Below are 17,057 nucleotides of genomic sequence, written 5' to 3'. Positions count from 1 at the left end.
TGTTCGATTAATCCTTATTTCGGCCGAATTTGACCATTGACCGATTAAGTGGCCGAATAGCCCAAATTAATCAGTGAAGTGGAAATGGGGACTAACGATTAACCAGGGATTAATTGTCGCCTAGTCGGAATTTTTGCAACACTAATGATAATACGGGGGGGCTATTATGTATATACACAATATTATGGTGTATTAATAAAAAAAATCAAAAAGTACAAGGGGTCAAACGTGCTTTCCGCTTATTATTATTATTATTATTATTATTATTATTATTATTATTATTATACGGTTATTCCCGGCGGCGTTGTACACCATATACCACCACCACACACGGCGGTGCTGTCCTGCGTTCAATCCTTCTTCTCCGGCGTCATAACATTTCTGTATCTTCTCCTTCAATAATATTATCGATGCTAGGTCTTTCGTACGGAGAGCTTTTTCTTCTCATCGGAGCCACGGCGGCTCTCATAGGTACACGATACCTTTATTTATTCGATTCGATTGATGCTGTGATGAATTGATTGAACGAAAACACATTACGAGCTAATTGTATTTTGATTAGAACGTTTTAGCAGTCAAATATTAATATTAGGTTTGATTTGTGGTTATTGATTTAAAATGTTGATTGTTATTAGGTCCCAAGGATCTCCCACGCATAGCACGAGTGGCCGGGAGGTTAGCTGGCCGGTCGATTGGATACGTTCAAATGGTACGAGGTCAATTCGACAATGTAATGCAGCAGTCTCAAGCTAAGCAGGTCTCATTCTCTACAACTGTAATAGATCAACAATTAACTATGCAATTTTCATGTACATTAGTATTGCACATTGCAAATATTTTAGAGTTGATTAGTTAAATATTCACATGAGTTTTTGTTTGCGAAGTGCTAGTTAATAGTCGCTCTTTGTTCCTTCGATATTGTTCGACTTGTTAGTTAATAATCACAGTTTGCTCCGTCAATATCACAACAACAACAGCATCCAATTTTTCTGATTTTTTTTCACGGTTTCCTGCTGCTGATGTTTATAGCCAGCTTGTACGTACTACTGATTGTTTTAGTTAGGGATGTAAACGAAACGAGTCAAACCGAATGAAGCCTTGTTCATGTTCGTTCGTTTAGCATTAGACTTGTTCACAAACGGTTCATGAACGCTAACCAAACGGAAAATCTTGTTCATGTTCATTCATTAAGGAATTGAACTTGGTCACAAACGGTTCACGAACGCAAACGAACATGATCTATTTAAGAAAAGAAAAGAAAAAAAGCATCATTCTTAATCAAAAACATTAGACATAAATCATATAGGCATTAATTATTATAAAGTTAAGCACTTGAGATAATATTAATCATAAACATAGCAATCCCCCAATCGGTGATTTTATTCTGATTAGGTCAACAACGCACAAGTTAAATTTGTTGTTAGTTACATAAATTCTATAAAAATATAAAGCAAACCTTTAACTAACGAATATAAAGAAACTAACATGAATGAATAGATCACCGAATGTTCACAAACACAAATGAACAAACGCAACCTCTGTTCATGTGCGTTCTTTTAACTAAATGAACATAATTTCTTGTTCGTGTTCGTTCATCTATAAAACGAACGAACTTAAACGAACTTCCCGCCGAACGGTTCACGAACTATTCGCTGAACGTTCAGTTCGTTTGCAGCGCTAGTTTTAAATGATTGTGCTCATGTGCTTCAAGTATATATTATTAACACAGTACTAATTTAATACTATTATTTGAATATTTTGTTACTGATAATAACATTATTACACTTTTTTTCAGTCAATTCTTGTTATTTTCTTAAAATCCTGTTAATTCTTTGGTATTACTTTTGAACCTTTGGAATCTGAATTTTCGTATTACTTTTGAAATTTTGGTTTACATCTTTTCGTATAATGTTTGAATCTTGAGCAATTAAAACTTTTGGTGCTAATTGGATGATCTTAAATGATAATTATAATAGGTTTCTTTTTTTATTTTAACTTGGGGGGGGGTCGCTTTTTTTGCGCCTAAGCCCTGAGGAGACCTTTGCACATTGAGTGCGCCCAGCTCGTTTGACAGCATAGGTTTCATCAAAATTCAAAATGTTTGCATGCATATGTATGGATGTATGCGAATATAGCCTGAAGAGAATGGCCATTAGTAAATTAACCTAGAAACATGCTTTGTGATCTGATTGTAGCATTTATGCTTGATAGTTGATGGTGCAATCATGTAGCTATTGTTCTTAATAGTTTTTTTCTTGCTAATTTAGGTGCACAAGGAACTTCAGGATACTATTGCTCAACTTGAGGCCATACGTCATGAAATCAGAACAATTTCTTTTGTGAATCCTGGTTCATTAACTAGCAGGCTAGTGCAAAATGGTGGCACCATTCCAAGCACAAATGGTTTAACCATCTATTTTTTTAATATATAATTTCTGGATATTATTCTTTCCAATGACTCTGATATGATATTTTTTAATATTTAGGGAATACCGATCTTGAAAAGACTAGTGATGATTGTACACTTCCAGCGCAAACCCCATCACTGCCAACATATGCCTCTAAGGTTTAAAGCTTAAAACTAAAATTCTATGTGCAAAATATGTAATGAGAACTGTTACTGGATTTGATTATTTACATTTCAGGTTTATAACTCAACTGCCTCACCCTCATCTGATATGCACAGCCAAGCTACAGCTTATGCGAAGTTGGCCGAGTCAGCAGCTTTGCGTTCTGAACCTAAACATAATGAAGTTATCAGTGAGCTTACCGATGAATCTGGTATCACTGTTCTTCCTGTATCAGCCCAAGAAACAGGATTATTGCCTAATCGCAAGGGTAAATATAAATTAATTTCTTTGTGCACACAACCAAGTAATTTATGAATGTTATGAAACAATAATATTAATAAAAAATCTTGTTAAATTTGTCAATTGCAGCTGATACAAATGGGTCTGACATCATGCTAGAGTCGATTCTGGAGGCAGATGTAGCAAGAAATGCAAAAGATTTTTTTGCACAGCCCCAAAACTTAAATCAAAAGTGATTACGGAGAAGGTGAGCTTTAAGTTCCTACCATTGTTTTTTTCTCATTTTTTTCTTCTGGTTTTGTAAATTCTTCTTTTAGACTTTAGCATATTACTATTTCTATTATGAGATGTCTGAAATGTAGTCTTATATTTCTTGTTCTGCATATTGCATGGAAACTTGGAGAGTTAAAGGTGGGAAAACGGGTGGGTCGTGCAGTTTGGTAACGGGTCAAACGGGTTGGGTTGTGTAGCCATTTTATTTTGAAGTTTATAAATAATGAAATGTTTAATATGATGACAAAATCCATATAGATCTAGGAACTAACTTTACAATCACTCTTTTTATGAGAGGTGATAGATGCATCATCATTATCATCATGATGTTTAAAAAACCTTTTGTAACCATGAAGATGCTCGGCATAATTAAATGCATCCATGTTTGGCAGCTCAACTTAAAATAATATATAAATTTTACGAATTATAATCGGTTACATTAGATATCTTTCACATACATTTGAAACGTGTGGATATTGTTTTAAGCTGCGCCTAATTGTTGGCAGCTGGCTGTTCACGAACTGAAACTTCTTGAGCTCTTGACGCAATTACTTCCCCGCCTTTATTGTTTGCCTTTCTTTAGTTGTATATCAACATCGAAAGGACCAACTCATTAACAAGTAACAAAGTTCCTATTATAACCATGTTGGCATTGATGTAATTATGTACTGTTAAAATGTTTATACAGAAAAAGGTTAAGGTGGAATCTGAAAATTATGAACTTTATTGTTAAATACCATGTTTGATGCTTAAAGTTCAAAAGTCTCATCATGGTCTTGGTTTGGAAGTGAAGGTTAATGAATTTGAGAATGAATGGAAGGAGTCACGTCTATGTCTAGGACCACTTACTTAAAACGAGCCTGCTTTAGGACCTGCGGTCTCAACCGGGCTCCTTTGCTTTATGGATAACCGGTTAATGTTTATATTTACGAGTATAGTATTTACTAGAAGTAACAGCATAAAGTTTGGCATAGCGTATTAGAACTCTTTAGTTGCCTATTGTATTTTCAGTTAACGTATAAGCATAATTTAGCGTTTTGAGGGTGTTTGGGAAACTGGCAGTCACAAATTGTTTCTATAAGGTATTTCAAAACCATAATCATCTTTAAATCTTTAATTAAGCGATACCAGACAAGTTTCCCATAGCAACCGAGATGCCGTTTTCAAATTATTACTTTATTAAACTAACGATATAAATTGCAATAGTTTTATTCCCTTCCCTAGTCATTTTAAAATGCAACCAAACAAGCATTTAATTTGGGCCAATATTCGTTCCCTAAAACAGGTTTTACCAGACACAATCATTAATCATTAGGTTCATGTCTCATATTTGCTTTATTTTATAACTCAAGTGGGAGTATATATAATGACCAATGATGGCGTTCAATTTTCAATATTAAAAATGAATCTCTTTAAATGATTTTAAACTATAGTTAAATATTTACTTTCGTGTTTGAGAAGATAACTCAGTGGAATGGTGTAACTTTTAGCGACAGAAAACAAATATATCGTGCACATTGTATTTTTATATTATTCAATTTGTTATGATCAAAACTATGGGTATTAAAAGCTATGGATATTAAAAAGAGTTCTTTTCATGGGTTAACAAGTTTGAATCCGATGTGAGTCTAAAAATTTTACAAGACCCGTAGCATTATATGAATTTGAACGTATTGGACACAAGAAACCGAGTCAACTCATGAACATATTAAACCATAAAAAAAATTAATATCGTTTTTAGCATATCAATACTCTTAAAGTACGAAATGATCAAAGATCATATATCGTGGTTCAGAGCTATATATCTCAATCTTTTGGGGGCTTGAAGCGCATAATAAAATTGGACTCTTTTCATAAGAAAAATTGTTTTCGATTCAGTGACTCTCATGTCATCTATGCGTATATGTAATTATAGACCACAAAGCCTACCGTCAAGCAATCTAAACCCAATAAGATCACGCGTAGTCAAAACTATGCACATCTTGGCATTTTACGCCATGTGGCGCCTAGTAAGCTTTTGAGCATTTTGCAAAAAACAGGTGTAGTGAGAAAATACCCTAAAACGTCTCTCTCTCTCCTCCCCCTCTCTCTACCTCTCTCTCACAAAACCCTCAAAATTTGTACCATATCCGCGTTTTGTAGAAAACGCTTACTCCAAAACGCTATGCCAAAAAGCGGGGGAGGGGGGGCGTTTTGGTGTGAAAACAACACAACTCCATCCCATTACGATTACGGATGGTCAAATACATACATATAAATTGTTCGTTTTTAAAATTTTGGGGCTCTAGATCAACGGACGTCTAAAATCATTGCTTTATTTCACTCACCAACCTCTCTCGAGATTTGATTATTTGCATGCTTAAAGTCTTGAACTAAAAGAAACTCGTTTTCTCTTATACTTTTAAATTTGGGCATATATTATTCAATCGGTTTAAAATTATCGAAAATCCTTCTCGAAAACTTATAAAAACAAACTAGCCAACCATCGAACCTGTTAGGACCTGAGGCTTACTCGTTTTGCCATTTGTGTTCGTGTTTTCGTGGTACCGGAAACTACATATTAACTTATCAAAGTTGATCATGGGATATGAAGTAATCAAACTTGATGAACAAAGACACATCATGAACATATCTATACATATTTGTATATTGTCCTTCAAAAACTCAAATCCTCGTTGTACACTAACACATCATGAAAATTCGATACAAACATCCTATTAACCATTTTCACATTTCAAATAAAAACTTAAGCTTAATTAATTAATTAACAAACTTTTATAAATTCAACCCTCTAGCTTCACACCCTTTCATGATCCTAAGCCTTTTACAAGAAGTAACAAACATGTCCCATGGCACATCTCCAACAAGCATCCAGTCTCCATCTTTATCTTCATAAGTTGCTGCATGCTTAGACCCATTGTACCCTTCGTTCTCACTGTACAACCCTATAATGCACGCAAACATCCCTTCCAAACTCTTCATCAACTCCCCATAGCTTTTGTACAATTTCAAGTCAATCTTTCTTAGGTATGGAGCTCCATCCATGCTCACTTTCACAAACATCCCCGAACCCGCCTCGGGTTCGGCTTTCTTACCGTGTAATACGTTTTTACGGTAAGATCTCACCGGTGGCCACCCTACCACTTGTGCCCTGAAAATTATTTAACAAGTAACATATAAGTTCATGCATATGGGTACATTAAAAAAATGAACTATTTTTACTTTAAACATGTACAAAAGCATTTGTACTTGGAGTTCGCTTGCCAGAGTTTGTTTTACCTAGCAAGTCATCAAACTCTGATATAAATATTTATCATTTGGCGGAGTTTGCTACCTTGCTACATGAAAAAGCAAACTCTGGTAGAAATAGTTATCATTTTTGCCAGAGTTTGATGCTACATAATAAGGCAAACTCTGGCAAAAATAATTATCATTTTGCCCGAGTTAGGACACTTGCTGCAGCAAGCTCAGACAAAATGATAATTATCATTTTGAATTTTGATAGAACATGTAAAATTTAAACGACATGTTTTTTTATGATTTTATGTGACTTACTTTGGTTGAGGGGCGGCTCTAGATTCATCGGTTTCGGTGGGAGTCATGTCGGGTGAAGGTCTTTTGTTAGTGGTTTTGATGATGGGATTAGGTGATGTTGTGGTAGTGTTGTTATTCTCCGGCAAGTCTTCGGTTCCAGGCAAGGCTAAACTAAGCTCGGTTGCTTTAAAATTGAGATCCATGATGAAGGTTGTTAATAAGGCAGTTGTGGTTTGAAATAGATGATGATCTCCGGCTAGTTTGTGGATAACTTCCGGTGAGTTTGAGAGGAAAGTGGTGTGTTTGTTGTGTTGTGTTGTGTTGTGTTGTGTTGAGAATGGATGTGTGTGTGGGTTATATATATAATAGATAATAATAAGATTGTGGTTGGGATTTTAGGTTCCTTCCTATCTTGGTGCATCAACTTCTGCGAATTTTCGTCAGCCTCACTCGCACACTCACCACACGCGCCCTTATCAACTACTTTTTGGGATTTGTTTTTATTTTGTGTGTAAATAAATAATGTTTATAACTAGGGTATAACATGGGTGGAAAAAAATGTCAACAAACACAATAAATTTAAACAACAAATTCAAGCAACACAAAACTTTTTCAAACTTTTGGACCAAAACTTTAACCATTTGCATTATCTAGATATTAAAAGTTACAATAAGTTAATATACATCAAACAACCAAAAAACATCAACAAACGACATAAACATGTTCTTTCATATTAAACCGCCATCAACTCCTTCAAACATTCTACCAAAAGATACTCATTTTGCTTTACCACATGAAAATATAATAAAACAATAGCATCCAAATTAAATAAACAATTAACATAATAACATGTTTAATTATGAGTAACAATTAGAAATCCAAGGCTAGCTTTCTAGATTTACCAATGTCAGACTTTAAAAACTTTGAAATCAAAAGGCTTATGTATCATTCCAAGCAGTACCATTTAAGTCACACAAAGTTGCCTATATTTCTAAAATAATAAATATAAGAAAAACATGTAATAAAAAACCATGTCTAATTAGTACTTGCAGTTGACGTTGAATTGTTGCACATATTTTAAGTTTGAAGTTGCCCATCGCCTAGTAATAGAAAACTGTAAATGAGTTCAACCAAATTCTCAAATTTAATGATATCATCATATAACATATCCAAAAATGTGAGCAAAGATTTTGATCGATGGGAAAACTCAGCTTTAGGAGACTTGCTAAACAAATATAAGAATAAACCAAATAAAGTGTAAATAATATAGTATATATATCAATAGACTTACTTGAAGATTATTCATAAAGAATTCAATTACAGCATTTGTTTCACAAGGTCCATTCTGCACGAGAAACCAAAAAGAACATAAAGATAATAAAATTTTGAAATACAATTAAGTTCCAAACAAAAAATAAATCAAGATGGAACTGTTTTTGATATTAGAATCGAATGATACAGCACAACATGACTAATAGATATAGAGGGTTATGCGCACCATAACCTTTGCTATGAACTAATGGAGATATTTGTGGCATCCCATCCAAATGGGTCATCTTCACCAACTCTGCGTGCCTACTATATAATTTAATATTATATAAAAACATAAATTATTTCCTTAATTATAGTTAATTTAGTCCAACCTTTAAATATAGCCAGTAATAATTTGAATTTGAATTTCAAATTATTGTCAAAAGGTCAACTAATAATGGAATCAGTTATATACATTAATATTTTTATTAAATTCTAGAATAAGTTATATTTGGAAGATGAATATTATAATTTAATATGTATTTTAATTTTAAAGATCAATATTGTATTTAAGTTAGTAAATTTAGTATATTTATAATTAGTAAATGTTAATAAAAAATTAGTAATTTTATAATTAATATTTCAGGAATATTAAATTAAAGATTAAAGATCATAACCCAAAGAGTACCGCTTTTGGGCAACCTATATTAAAAAATGGACGGAAATTATGTTTCTTAATATTTAGTAAAGAAAAAATAAAAAATTGGACGAAAAAAAACAGAAAGTAGACAGAATTTTAGAACTGGACAAAGAAAACAATAAAAAACTGGGCGGAAAATTTTAGAATTGGACAAACAAAACAATAAAAAATTGGCCGGAAAACAATTAAGAATTTTGACGGAAATTCAATTCTGAATATTCACTAAACAATTAAAAATAAATAAATATACTCTCCTAAAATCATAAATTTAAAGACATGTTTATATACGACGTCTCACTTATGTTCGTTAGAACCCGCTATTAAATTTTTATGAATGCTATGATTTGCTTTCATGATTTTTTGTATCAAGTGTGTTATGGATTTGTGGTTTTTATTTCATATATGTTAAGAATTGTGGTTTTTTGTCGGTCCGTACAATACATAGGTGAATAAGATTTGTGTGATTCATGTAGTATTTGTGTATCTAGATATTAGTATTCACTTTAGATGCATACTGTTTAAACACATATGGGCACATCTAAATGAGTAGGAGGAGTTAGGAAGGATTAAATTAATGTATTTTCTCAATAAGTTATCCTTCCAAAAATGGGATGATTACTAAGGATAACTATTTTTTAACATAGTTATCATTTCATTTTCTCTAATTTTCTTCCAACTCAAGAACACACCTAATTAAAAAAAAAATTCTTCCTTTCCCTTCCCTTTCTTATCCTTCCCTCTTATTTCCTTTTCTTTTCTTGGTTAAAAAACTCAAGAACAAGGCGTTATAGAATATCGATATGACAAGAAATTAAAAAAAAAATAGAATGGCACACCTATTTAATTAATTTTATGGTTCACATTACCAACATATTATTGAAGAAAATTTCAATACGTACAAAGGTTATTTGATATTGATTGTTTGTAAATAAAATAAGTTTTGAATTAAAACAAAGGTCTTCTTGGTGATATAAGAGAATTTGGAATCTAAATTTATATAAACTTTTACACTTGCAAATGATAGTTTATGTCCACTAAATGCTCCTAGACATGTGTTTTAGGACAAAAGTTAGACAGGTCATTCATTATTTAATGGCGAATATTCAACTTTATTTATTTTAGATTTGAGTAGTCTAGTTATTTTATATGACTAAAGACTACACAATTATGTCCCTAAAATATGGGTTACAATTACACCCAACATAATCATAAAACAATTTGTAACGTCGGTGGACTTTCATATATAATTAACTGAAACGTTTGCCAACACTTTTAAATATTAAAATTTCTTTGTTGTATTAAAGAAAAATTTAACAAAGACAGAGTTTTCTTAAAATAAATTAATTTTTAGTATTGTAAACGGCTTTCAAATGTGTTTGAATAAGTAATTTTAGTACAATTGATCATTGCTTTAAAATTATTTATATTTAAAAAGTTGAAAAGGATGTTGATTGAAGGGTACTCGTTGCGATTATTATTATTTACATGTATGGAAAACATTTTATATCGAATGGCAATACCATCCAATGGAAAAAAATTGTATCAAATGCGAGTACTATACCAAACAAATATCAATCGAACATCGGTTTTGGCCACCGGTATTTATTTTTATGATTTCGGATTGAAGACTCACGTTTGTTATTCTTTTCATTGTCAGCTTTTAACCGATATCATACCAGCAACCCCATTGACGACATACAAGCAAGGCAGCAACCCCATTATTAGTCGGTAATCAATTTGAGTTCTTGTTGCAGGAGCAAGCCTTAAAGACGACATACCGGCAACCCCATAGACTCATTGTCTCATTATTGTTGTAGCAACATCAACACCTCTGATGAAATTACAAATGCCCATTTTTAGTTTGACGCTTGAGGATGGCGCCAAACAGTTCCAAGAAAAAACCGACTAACGCGTAAAACACTCTGACTTGCAAAAAGTGATATCCAAGTAAGTGAATATCCGTAAAACTAACATTTAGTTAACCATATTAAATCACAAAATGATACCACCTTAGACTTATTTATTTTTATTTTTTTAAATACATACAATAACTCATTTAGTAAGATAAGACCAAGTATGATTGTTATATATATTAGCATTTTTCAGCATAACATGCATATCGCACTATATTATACCCACGGCCGCGTAGTTTATACTTTATCCTATCTGCAAGCTGAGGAAAGAGGCCAAAACACTAGAGCGAACCGTAGCCACAAAAATACACCCAAACTAACCTCTAAAAAATATAAAGATAATATACAAAACTACAAAAGAATTGGACCATCGCATATATTCTCAACCATAAAGTTGTGCCACTGATATCAAATCTAACACAGTCTGCTTACTCGTCCAGTTTCTAGTTTCGTTTCTTACTAACCTTGAGGTCGAAAATTTGAAATATAATCCACCAAAGGTTTTTGTTAGATAAAATGCGTTCAATAATCAGACTATTTACCCGACCGACTATCTTATTTTTTCTTTAATCGAGCTAGTTTCAAAATCCTGATGGTGATATGAATAATTTGACAATGTTAGCAAAATATAGAATCTGTAATAAACAAATTATAGACCCACTAAAATATAGAGAATAGAGTAGTAAATAAATAAGAAGAAATAAAAGAATATAAGGAATAAAAGATTTAAAGTTTGTCCAACTATTGATTCGGTTTGCAAATTCTAACCGGTAACCAAACAAACCAAACAAAGATTATTTTTAATGGAACGTCAACTTTCATTAAACCACTAGCAAGACGCTAAGACAAAACAAATACTAGACAAACAACCGAAAACTATAAAAAAGTTACACCAATCTTGTCATGAAATACTATTTAAAGGATAGCGTATTGTTCTTGATCCAAAGATATCCTGAGACTTTAAATCATCCAAGGTTTTCTTTAAGGTCACCGTATTGTTTTCAAAGATAACTTCATTTCTAGACTTCGAAATACACTAATGAGTTGTAAAGATATTCTCGTGAAGCGTTTTTTTCTTCCGTTGACAAAGAGTACTTGACTCATGGATCTTTAGAAGGTCAAGAACCTAGAAAGCAAAAATAGGGGAATTTAACACCAAGTACTTATTAATTGAAAATCACCGTGGCAACATGACACATGATTAGAAAATGCTCACCGGTTTCTTCTCCTTCATTTCAAGGCTTACAAGCAACCGGGTTCACATTAATGCCTCTTTTTGTAGGACCCTTAACAGTCGGGATCCTATTCATTTCGACCCTCCTAACAAAAATGTTGGTTTTAATTGGAACCCAAATATTCCAATATAAAGAATATTAAAAAGGCTACCTATAACAATTTTGTAAGCGATTTGGTTAGGTTTTGGAAACAATGGCCAACAATTTTGATTAATGAAGAAACACTAATCGACCCCGGGCAGATTACGGATAATCTGGGGGTTAAATAGATGTTTCCCACGAGGATGAGGTCCAGCAAAGAAAGTTGTTCTTCAGGTGACCTGCAAAACAGACACCGTAAGCTCGTCACTGAGAAGGGGGGGTTCCTCCTTGTGACCATCCTCCGGTGTGAGAATCAGACTAGATTGCTCTGAATATAAGTGTATATTAAGAGATTGCTAGAGAAGATAAGATAATGAGATATCAGATCCTGTCCTTACCATTCCAAGGTGTTGGAGTATTTATAGCCGAATGTAGGTTTCCAAGAAGGTACAGCCGGCTAAATAGTATTCCTGTTCTACCAACAGTGGGCTACGCACGAGCCATGCTGGTTGGTGGATAGGCTGCGGCTGATAGTGACAAGGCCGGCTGTATACTGTTCCTTTACTGCCGACTATGCACTGTTCCACCAACTGTAGGCTACGCACGTCCCACAGTGAGGGTTGGTGAGTAGGCAGCGGCTAATAGTGACAAACGGTACTAGAGGGTGCTCCTCCTCGTACTGTTGTCGGTGAGCTGTCACCCTGTGATTGGTTCATGGGCTGCTTTGGTCAGATCTTGTCTATTTTGTCCATACCTTGGCAGGTATAGTTCAAAAGATCTTCCAGAAGCATACGGACTGGCTCATTTGGGCGGGAGTATTCCCGCCTTGCTCATTCCTTCAGGTGACATTACTGAAGTATCAAGAGTTAGTGCCTTGTGCGTGTAGCCTTGCTATTAGTGCGGGTAGCCTTCTCTGATGGCTTGTATCCGCAGCTGCGGGAACAGGCGGGGTACTTCACCATTGGGAGGCTTTCCCTGCGGGAACAGCTGGCGTACTGCGCGTAAGGTCTTCATCTCTGAGCATGGTGGGTCATGCGGAAGCAGTTGGTCCTTGCGCAGACGTCCCTCTTCAAGGTGAGTCTTGCGGGTCCAACTGGGCTCTGCTGGGACCTACCTCCTCAAGTCCCCCCAGTCCAATGTTCTTCTCATGAATTATTAATAAGTGAGGTGAACTTTTGGACTTTAGCAAGGGGTTTTGAAAAGGGTTTTTAGTTTTAAGGTTTTCCGTGGGGATTCTTCCCGCGGTTTTCCTAATGTCACGCAGAAATTCCCGACTTTTCTGCTTGATCTTTGGGTATGATGCGGGTAGGTTTGTAACCTCCTCGCAAGTCAAGAGCGTTGAGTTTCACTTGTGTAGAATCTCCATGAGGTTTTGGTAGTTTTAACATAGTGATCAATTATGTTAAACAACCAATTCCATCTTGGAGCTTCAAACAATCTAGTTGTCAACGATCCCGTTATGCGGGGATGTTATTTCCCTTTCCGCGAGCATGGCCCAGAAGATCCTTCTTGGTTTCAATTCCCTGCGAGTGCTAAGTATGTGAAGGGTTTCGCCTTGACACTGTACCCGCACTCGTCTTATAGTTAGTTTACTTCCAAGGTATTCTTGGCGTCCATTCCCTGCGGGTGCTAAGTATGTGAAGGGTTTTACTTTGACACTGTACCCGCACCTGTCTTATAGTTACTTGGTTGCCCAGGTAAGGGGATATATTCCCTCTTATTTTTGAATATTTGAATCTTTTTGAATTTCTGTGAAATTCGAAGAGTTGGTGAAAGGATAAGAACAGTCCAAACTGTTGAAGGGAAGTTAGTGTCTGACGGTTTCTTCTGACAGTTTCAGGACGTGCAGGAAGTTATGACGATGTGACAGTATATGGTCATTCCAGGCGCTTTTTCAGGCGCGTAGGCGCGATTTTTCGGGCGCGTGGGTGCGGATTTTACGGCACACGTCCCGTCAACAGCTGTTGCCAGGTTGCTTTTTCCACGTGTCATAGTTTCATTGCACCAGCTATTTTCTCTCTCCTCCGCATTAAATTCATCGCATTTATTGCGATGAGTATATAAAGGGGGTGAGGGTTCACAGTAATCTACACTTTCACTTCTCTCTTCTTCTTGTAAACGATTTCCGGCGAATACTCACTATTCCGTCGAGCATTCTTCTGAAATCATTCTGTTACATCCAAAACATGTCTTGTACCCGTGATTTTGAGGCCACTGCCGAGGAGTCTGAGATGTTCGTCGAGAACCCGACGTCGACGTCCGATAAGGACGACAAGAGCACTGCTGGTGAGTGCCAGTGCGCTCTTCCTACTGATCTCTACCAGTACATCGTCCGGAAGTTCATGCTCGAGCCTTTCGAGCCTGAGTTTCCGGAGCCTCATCAGACGGTGTACGATGCCCCCAAGGGCAAGATAGGGGTGTACGCCGCATTCTTCGTCTATGGGAATCTGAGGTTCCCATTGACGAAGTTTGTGTACCGTGTTCTGGAGAGGCACGGTGTACACTTGACGGAGGTACACCCAATGGCGATCGCAAAGATCCGCCATTTCGAATGGGTGTGCCTCATTATGGGTGTGGAGCCCCATGTCGACCGCCTGATGACCTTCTACTCCTGGAGGTGCATCCAAGGGTGGTACACTCTGGTCAACCGGATCAAGGGTCTGAAGATTTGCGCAACCGAGCACAGTCTTCGGTCGTGGAAGCGGGAGTTTTTTTATATCTCCGCTCGCGTCATCCCGATAGCGATGACGCTTAAAAACGGGAGCGCGCTCCCGAACCTTCCCGCCTTGAATTACCAGGAGGCGGAATGGTTCTCCAAGGTTTCCCGGATCCAGTCTCCGGTTTACCGCTTTGCGGAGTCCAGGGATGGTGATGCTCGGGATGAGCTGGGTGTGGAAGGAGGCGTCACAGATTCCCATCGTCCTAGAATACGGTTTGAACTCTGTCCCTTACGGTATGCTTTGTCTTCTTTATTGATTTAGGTTGTTCTTCTAACTGTTTCTTCTTTTATTTCAAAAGGGAATGACTTGCAGTCGCTCCTGCATCCGCGGGAGGCTGATGGTCCCGCTCGGATGGGTACTCGTGCTCTAGATGAGAACGAGTTGCCCATCCTTGAGCAAACGGCGGATCGGTTCGTGGAGGTCTACCCGCCAGGCCACGAGATCCTAAGCGCCAAGCGGCCAGGTAAAGAACTTTTTAACCCTCGCCCTGTGAATGCTGAAACCTCTGCGGGAATTCCTCTAATTCTGTCATCTTCTGATGAGGAATCCGCAGATGGTCCTTTGTTGGCGAGGAAGAAGAAGGCTGCCGGCGGGAAGGGCAAGGCGACAGTTGCCTCCACTGCCGATCCGGTGAATCGGTCTAACTCAGAGACCGAAAGTGAGGAGGTGGCGGGGAACCCTGGTGGTGAGACCACTGTTCCGGAGGTTCAGACGGCTGTCACCTCCGAGCAGCCCCGGACGACGACGGTCACCGGCGTGAAGAGGCCGGCTCCATCGGGTTCGTCCCCGCGTGTTCGCACCTTCAAGCTCAAAAGGACTCGTAAGTATAAAGTTAATAATTTTAACTTCATGTTTCTGCCATTATATTTAAATATGTTGTCTTTGTGCAGGCGTGGATGCAACCGCATTCCCGAGTGGAGCGGGAAGGAGTGCATCTGGACCCATGACGGTAGGTTTGGTCAACCTACCCGAGGCGATGACCCAGGCGGCTGCGCCTGCTTCGAGTGTTTGTTCAGTTGCTCACCCTGTTGAGGCAACTGTTCCACTCGTAACTTCATCCCCGCCGGCTGTGAGTGCCATTTTTACGGAATCCTTCACTGAGCCGGCGGTGGTTCCTTCTGCGGGCTCTTCTGCCACCGCGGCCACGGTTGTGAGTTCACCTCCGGTGAGTTCCCCTCCGTTGGTTTCCACCGCGACGGCCTCCACTATGCCTCCTCCGGCACCGGCGAGTACGGCCGGCTCTTCAGGTACATACGGGGCTTCTCTACCTCTGCCTCCTTCCCATTTGCCTGACCTCTTGGATGGATTTCCCTTAGGTTCAGGTGATGGGTTTGGCGGCTATCGGCCTGTTGTCGACCCTACAGGTGCGTAGGGTTCTTTTGGCTGGTTTTTTTTTTTTTTTTATATCATCTTTTCCTAACTGCTTTTTGTTTTTTGCAGTGTCGGATTCCAATGAAGTGTATGTTCCACGATGGAACATCCGCCGAGGAACAACCCTTCGCACGTCTGTGGACTGCGTGGAGTGGGCGCGCCACGCAGCTCCCAATGGTGCGTTGGGGGAAGCAATGGCTAGCTACCAAGAGGGTAGGCTTAACACGGAGCTTCGAATTCTCCTGGCCCGGTTGCAGCCGCGCGTCGAGCTGCTTTGTCGTGTAAATGACAAATTAAAGGCGGCGCGTATGCAAGAGGTGGCTCAGGCGCGGGCCATCCGGGAGGAGAACAGGAGACTCTCCGCCACTGCTGCGGAGAAGAAGAAGGCGTTCAAGGCCCTCGAGGTTGACGTTCAGGCCCGGCTTGAGGCCCGTTCCAAGGCTGCCCAAGCTGTTAACGAACAGCTTCGGTTAGCTAAGGAAACCGCACGGAATGCAACTGAGAGGGCCGTCAAGGCTGAAGCTGTTGCGGAGCCTCTACGCGTGGAGAATGAGGAGCTTAAAGCCAAATTAGAGGCTCTCCAGCAGGCTCATGATGCCTTGGCCATGGAAGACGCCAAGAAGCTCCAAGAGATCCTGGACCAGAGGGGGGTGCTTGAGCATACTGAGCGTAAGCTAAAGGGCGTCGAAGAGGCTGCAGCGAAAGATGTGTTGCTTGCCAACCTTACAAAGAACGAAGCCGAACGCGCCCGTAATGAAGCTCAAGCTGCCCTCCAGGAGACTCTGGTTACCAAGGAATGGCTTCTTCGAGAAGCGTTGTCTCAGGTATGTATAATCTTCATAATGTCTTCACGCTTTTCTTTATACCTGGAAAAGTTGACATTTATTATTTATTTTTTTTTGTAGGTTGTGCATCGGGTCTTCATGGATACATCTTACGATGATGCTATGAGTGCAGCCCTCAACGCTTCTCACGATGATGGGGAAAAGGCAGGTTTCCTGCTTGGTCTGGGATATGTTGAGAAGGGCATCCCGCCTTCTAACTTCCCTCTATATAACGTAGATACTGACGTTGCTTACGACCAAGCAGTGAACCAATACGCTGCCTTCCCACATCCGATGGTGGAGAAGGTGGACGAAATTGCTGCCGCTGATGATGGGCTAGCTATT

At 38.2% G+C, this 17,057-nt stretch overlaps 2 protein-coding genes across 2 annotated transcripts; one reads left to right on the top strand and one right to left on the bottom strand.

Annotated features, from left to right (window-relative positions):
• Positions 1-337: 337 nt before the first annotated feature.
• Positions 338-3,161, top strand: LOC143532313 (uncharacterized). Its single transcript, XM_077027399.1, has 6 exons — positions 338-471; positions 636-757; positions 2,268-2,403; positions 2,487-2,566; positions 2,646-2,838; positions 2,940-3,161. Exons 1-6 carry the CDS (start codon positions 411-413, stop codon positions 3,044-3,046), a joined length of 699 nt encoding a protein of 232 aa, XP_076883514.1. The 5' UTR covers positions 338-410; the 3' UTR covers positions 3,047-3,161.
• Positions 3,162-5,691: 2,530 nt separating this feature from the next.
• On the bottom strand, positions 5,692-6,918 carry LOC143532330 (auxin-induced protein 22D-like). Its single transcript, XM_077027414.1, has 2 exons — positions 6,639-6,918; positions 5,692-6,234 (listed from the first exon to the last, which is right to left on the bottom strand). Exons 1-2 carry the CDS (start codon positions 6,818-6,820, stop codon positions 5,859-5,861), a joined length of 558 nt encoding a protein of 185 aa, XP_076883529.1. The 5' UTR covers positions 6,821-6,918; the 3' UTR covers positions 5,692-5,858.
• Between the last annotated feature and the right edge of the window lie 10,139 nt (positions 6,919-17,057).

Source organism: Bidens hawaiensis, unplaced genomic scaffold, assembly GCF_021521415.1.
Source record: "Bidens hawaiensis isolate Kalapana, Puna unplaced genomic scaffold, B.hawaiensis_p1.1 tig00009443_1, whole genome shotgun sequence".
NCBI lineage: Eukaryota > Viridiplantae > Streptophyta > Magnoliopsida > Asterales > Asteraceae > Bidens > Bidens hawaiensis.
This window is presented reverse-complemented; position numbering and strand designations above follow the sequence as displayed.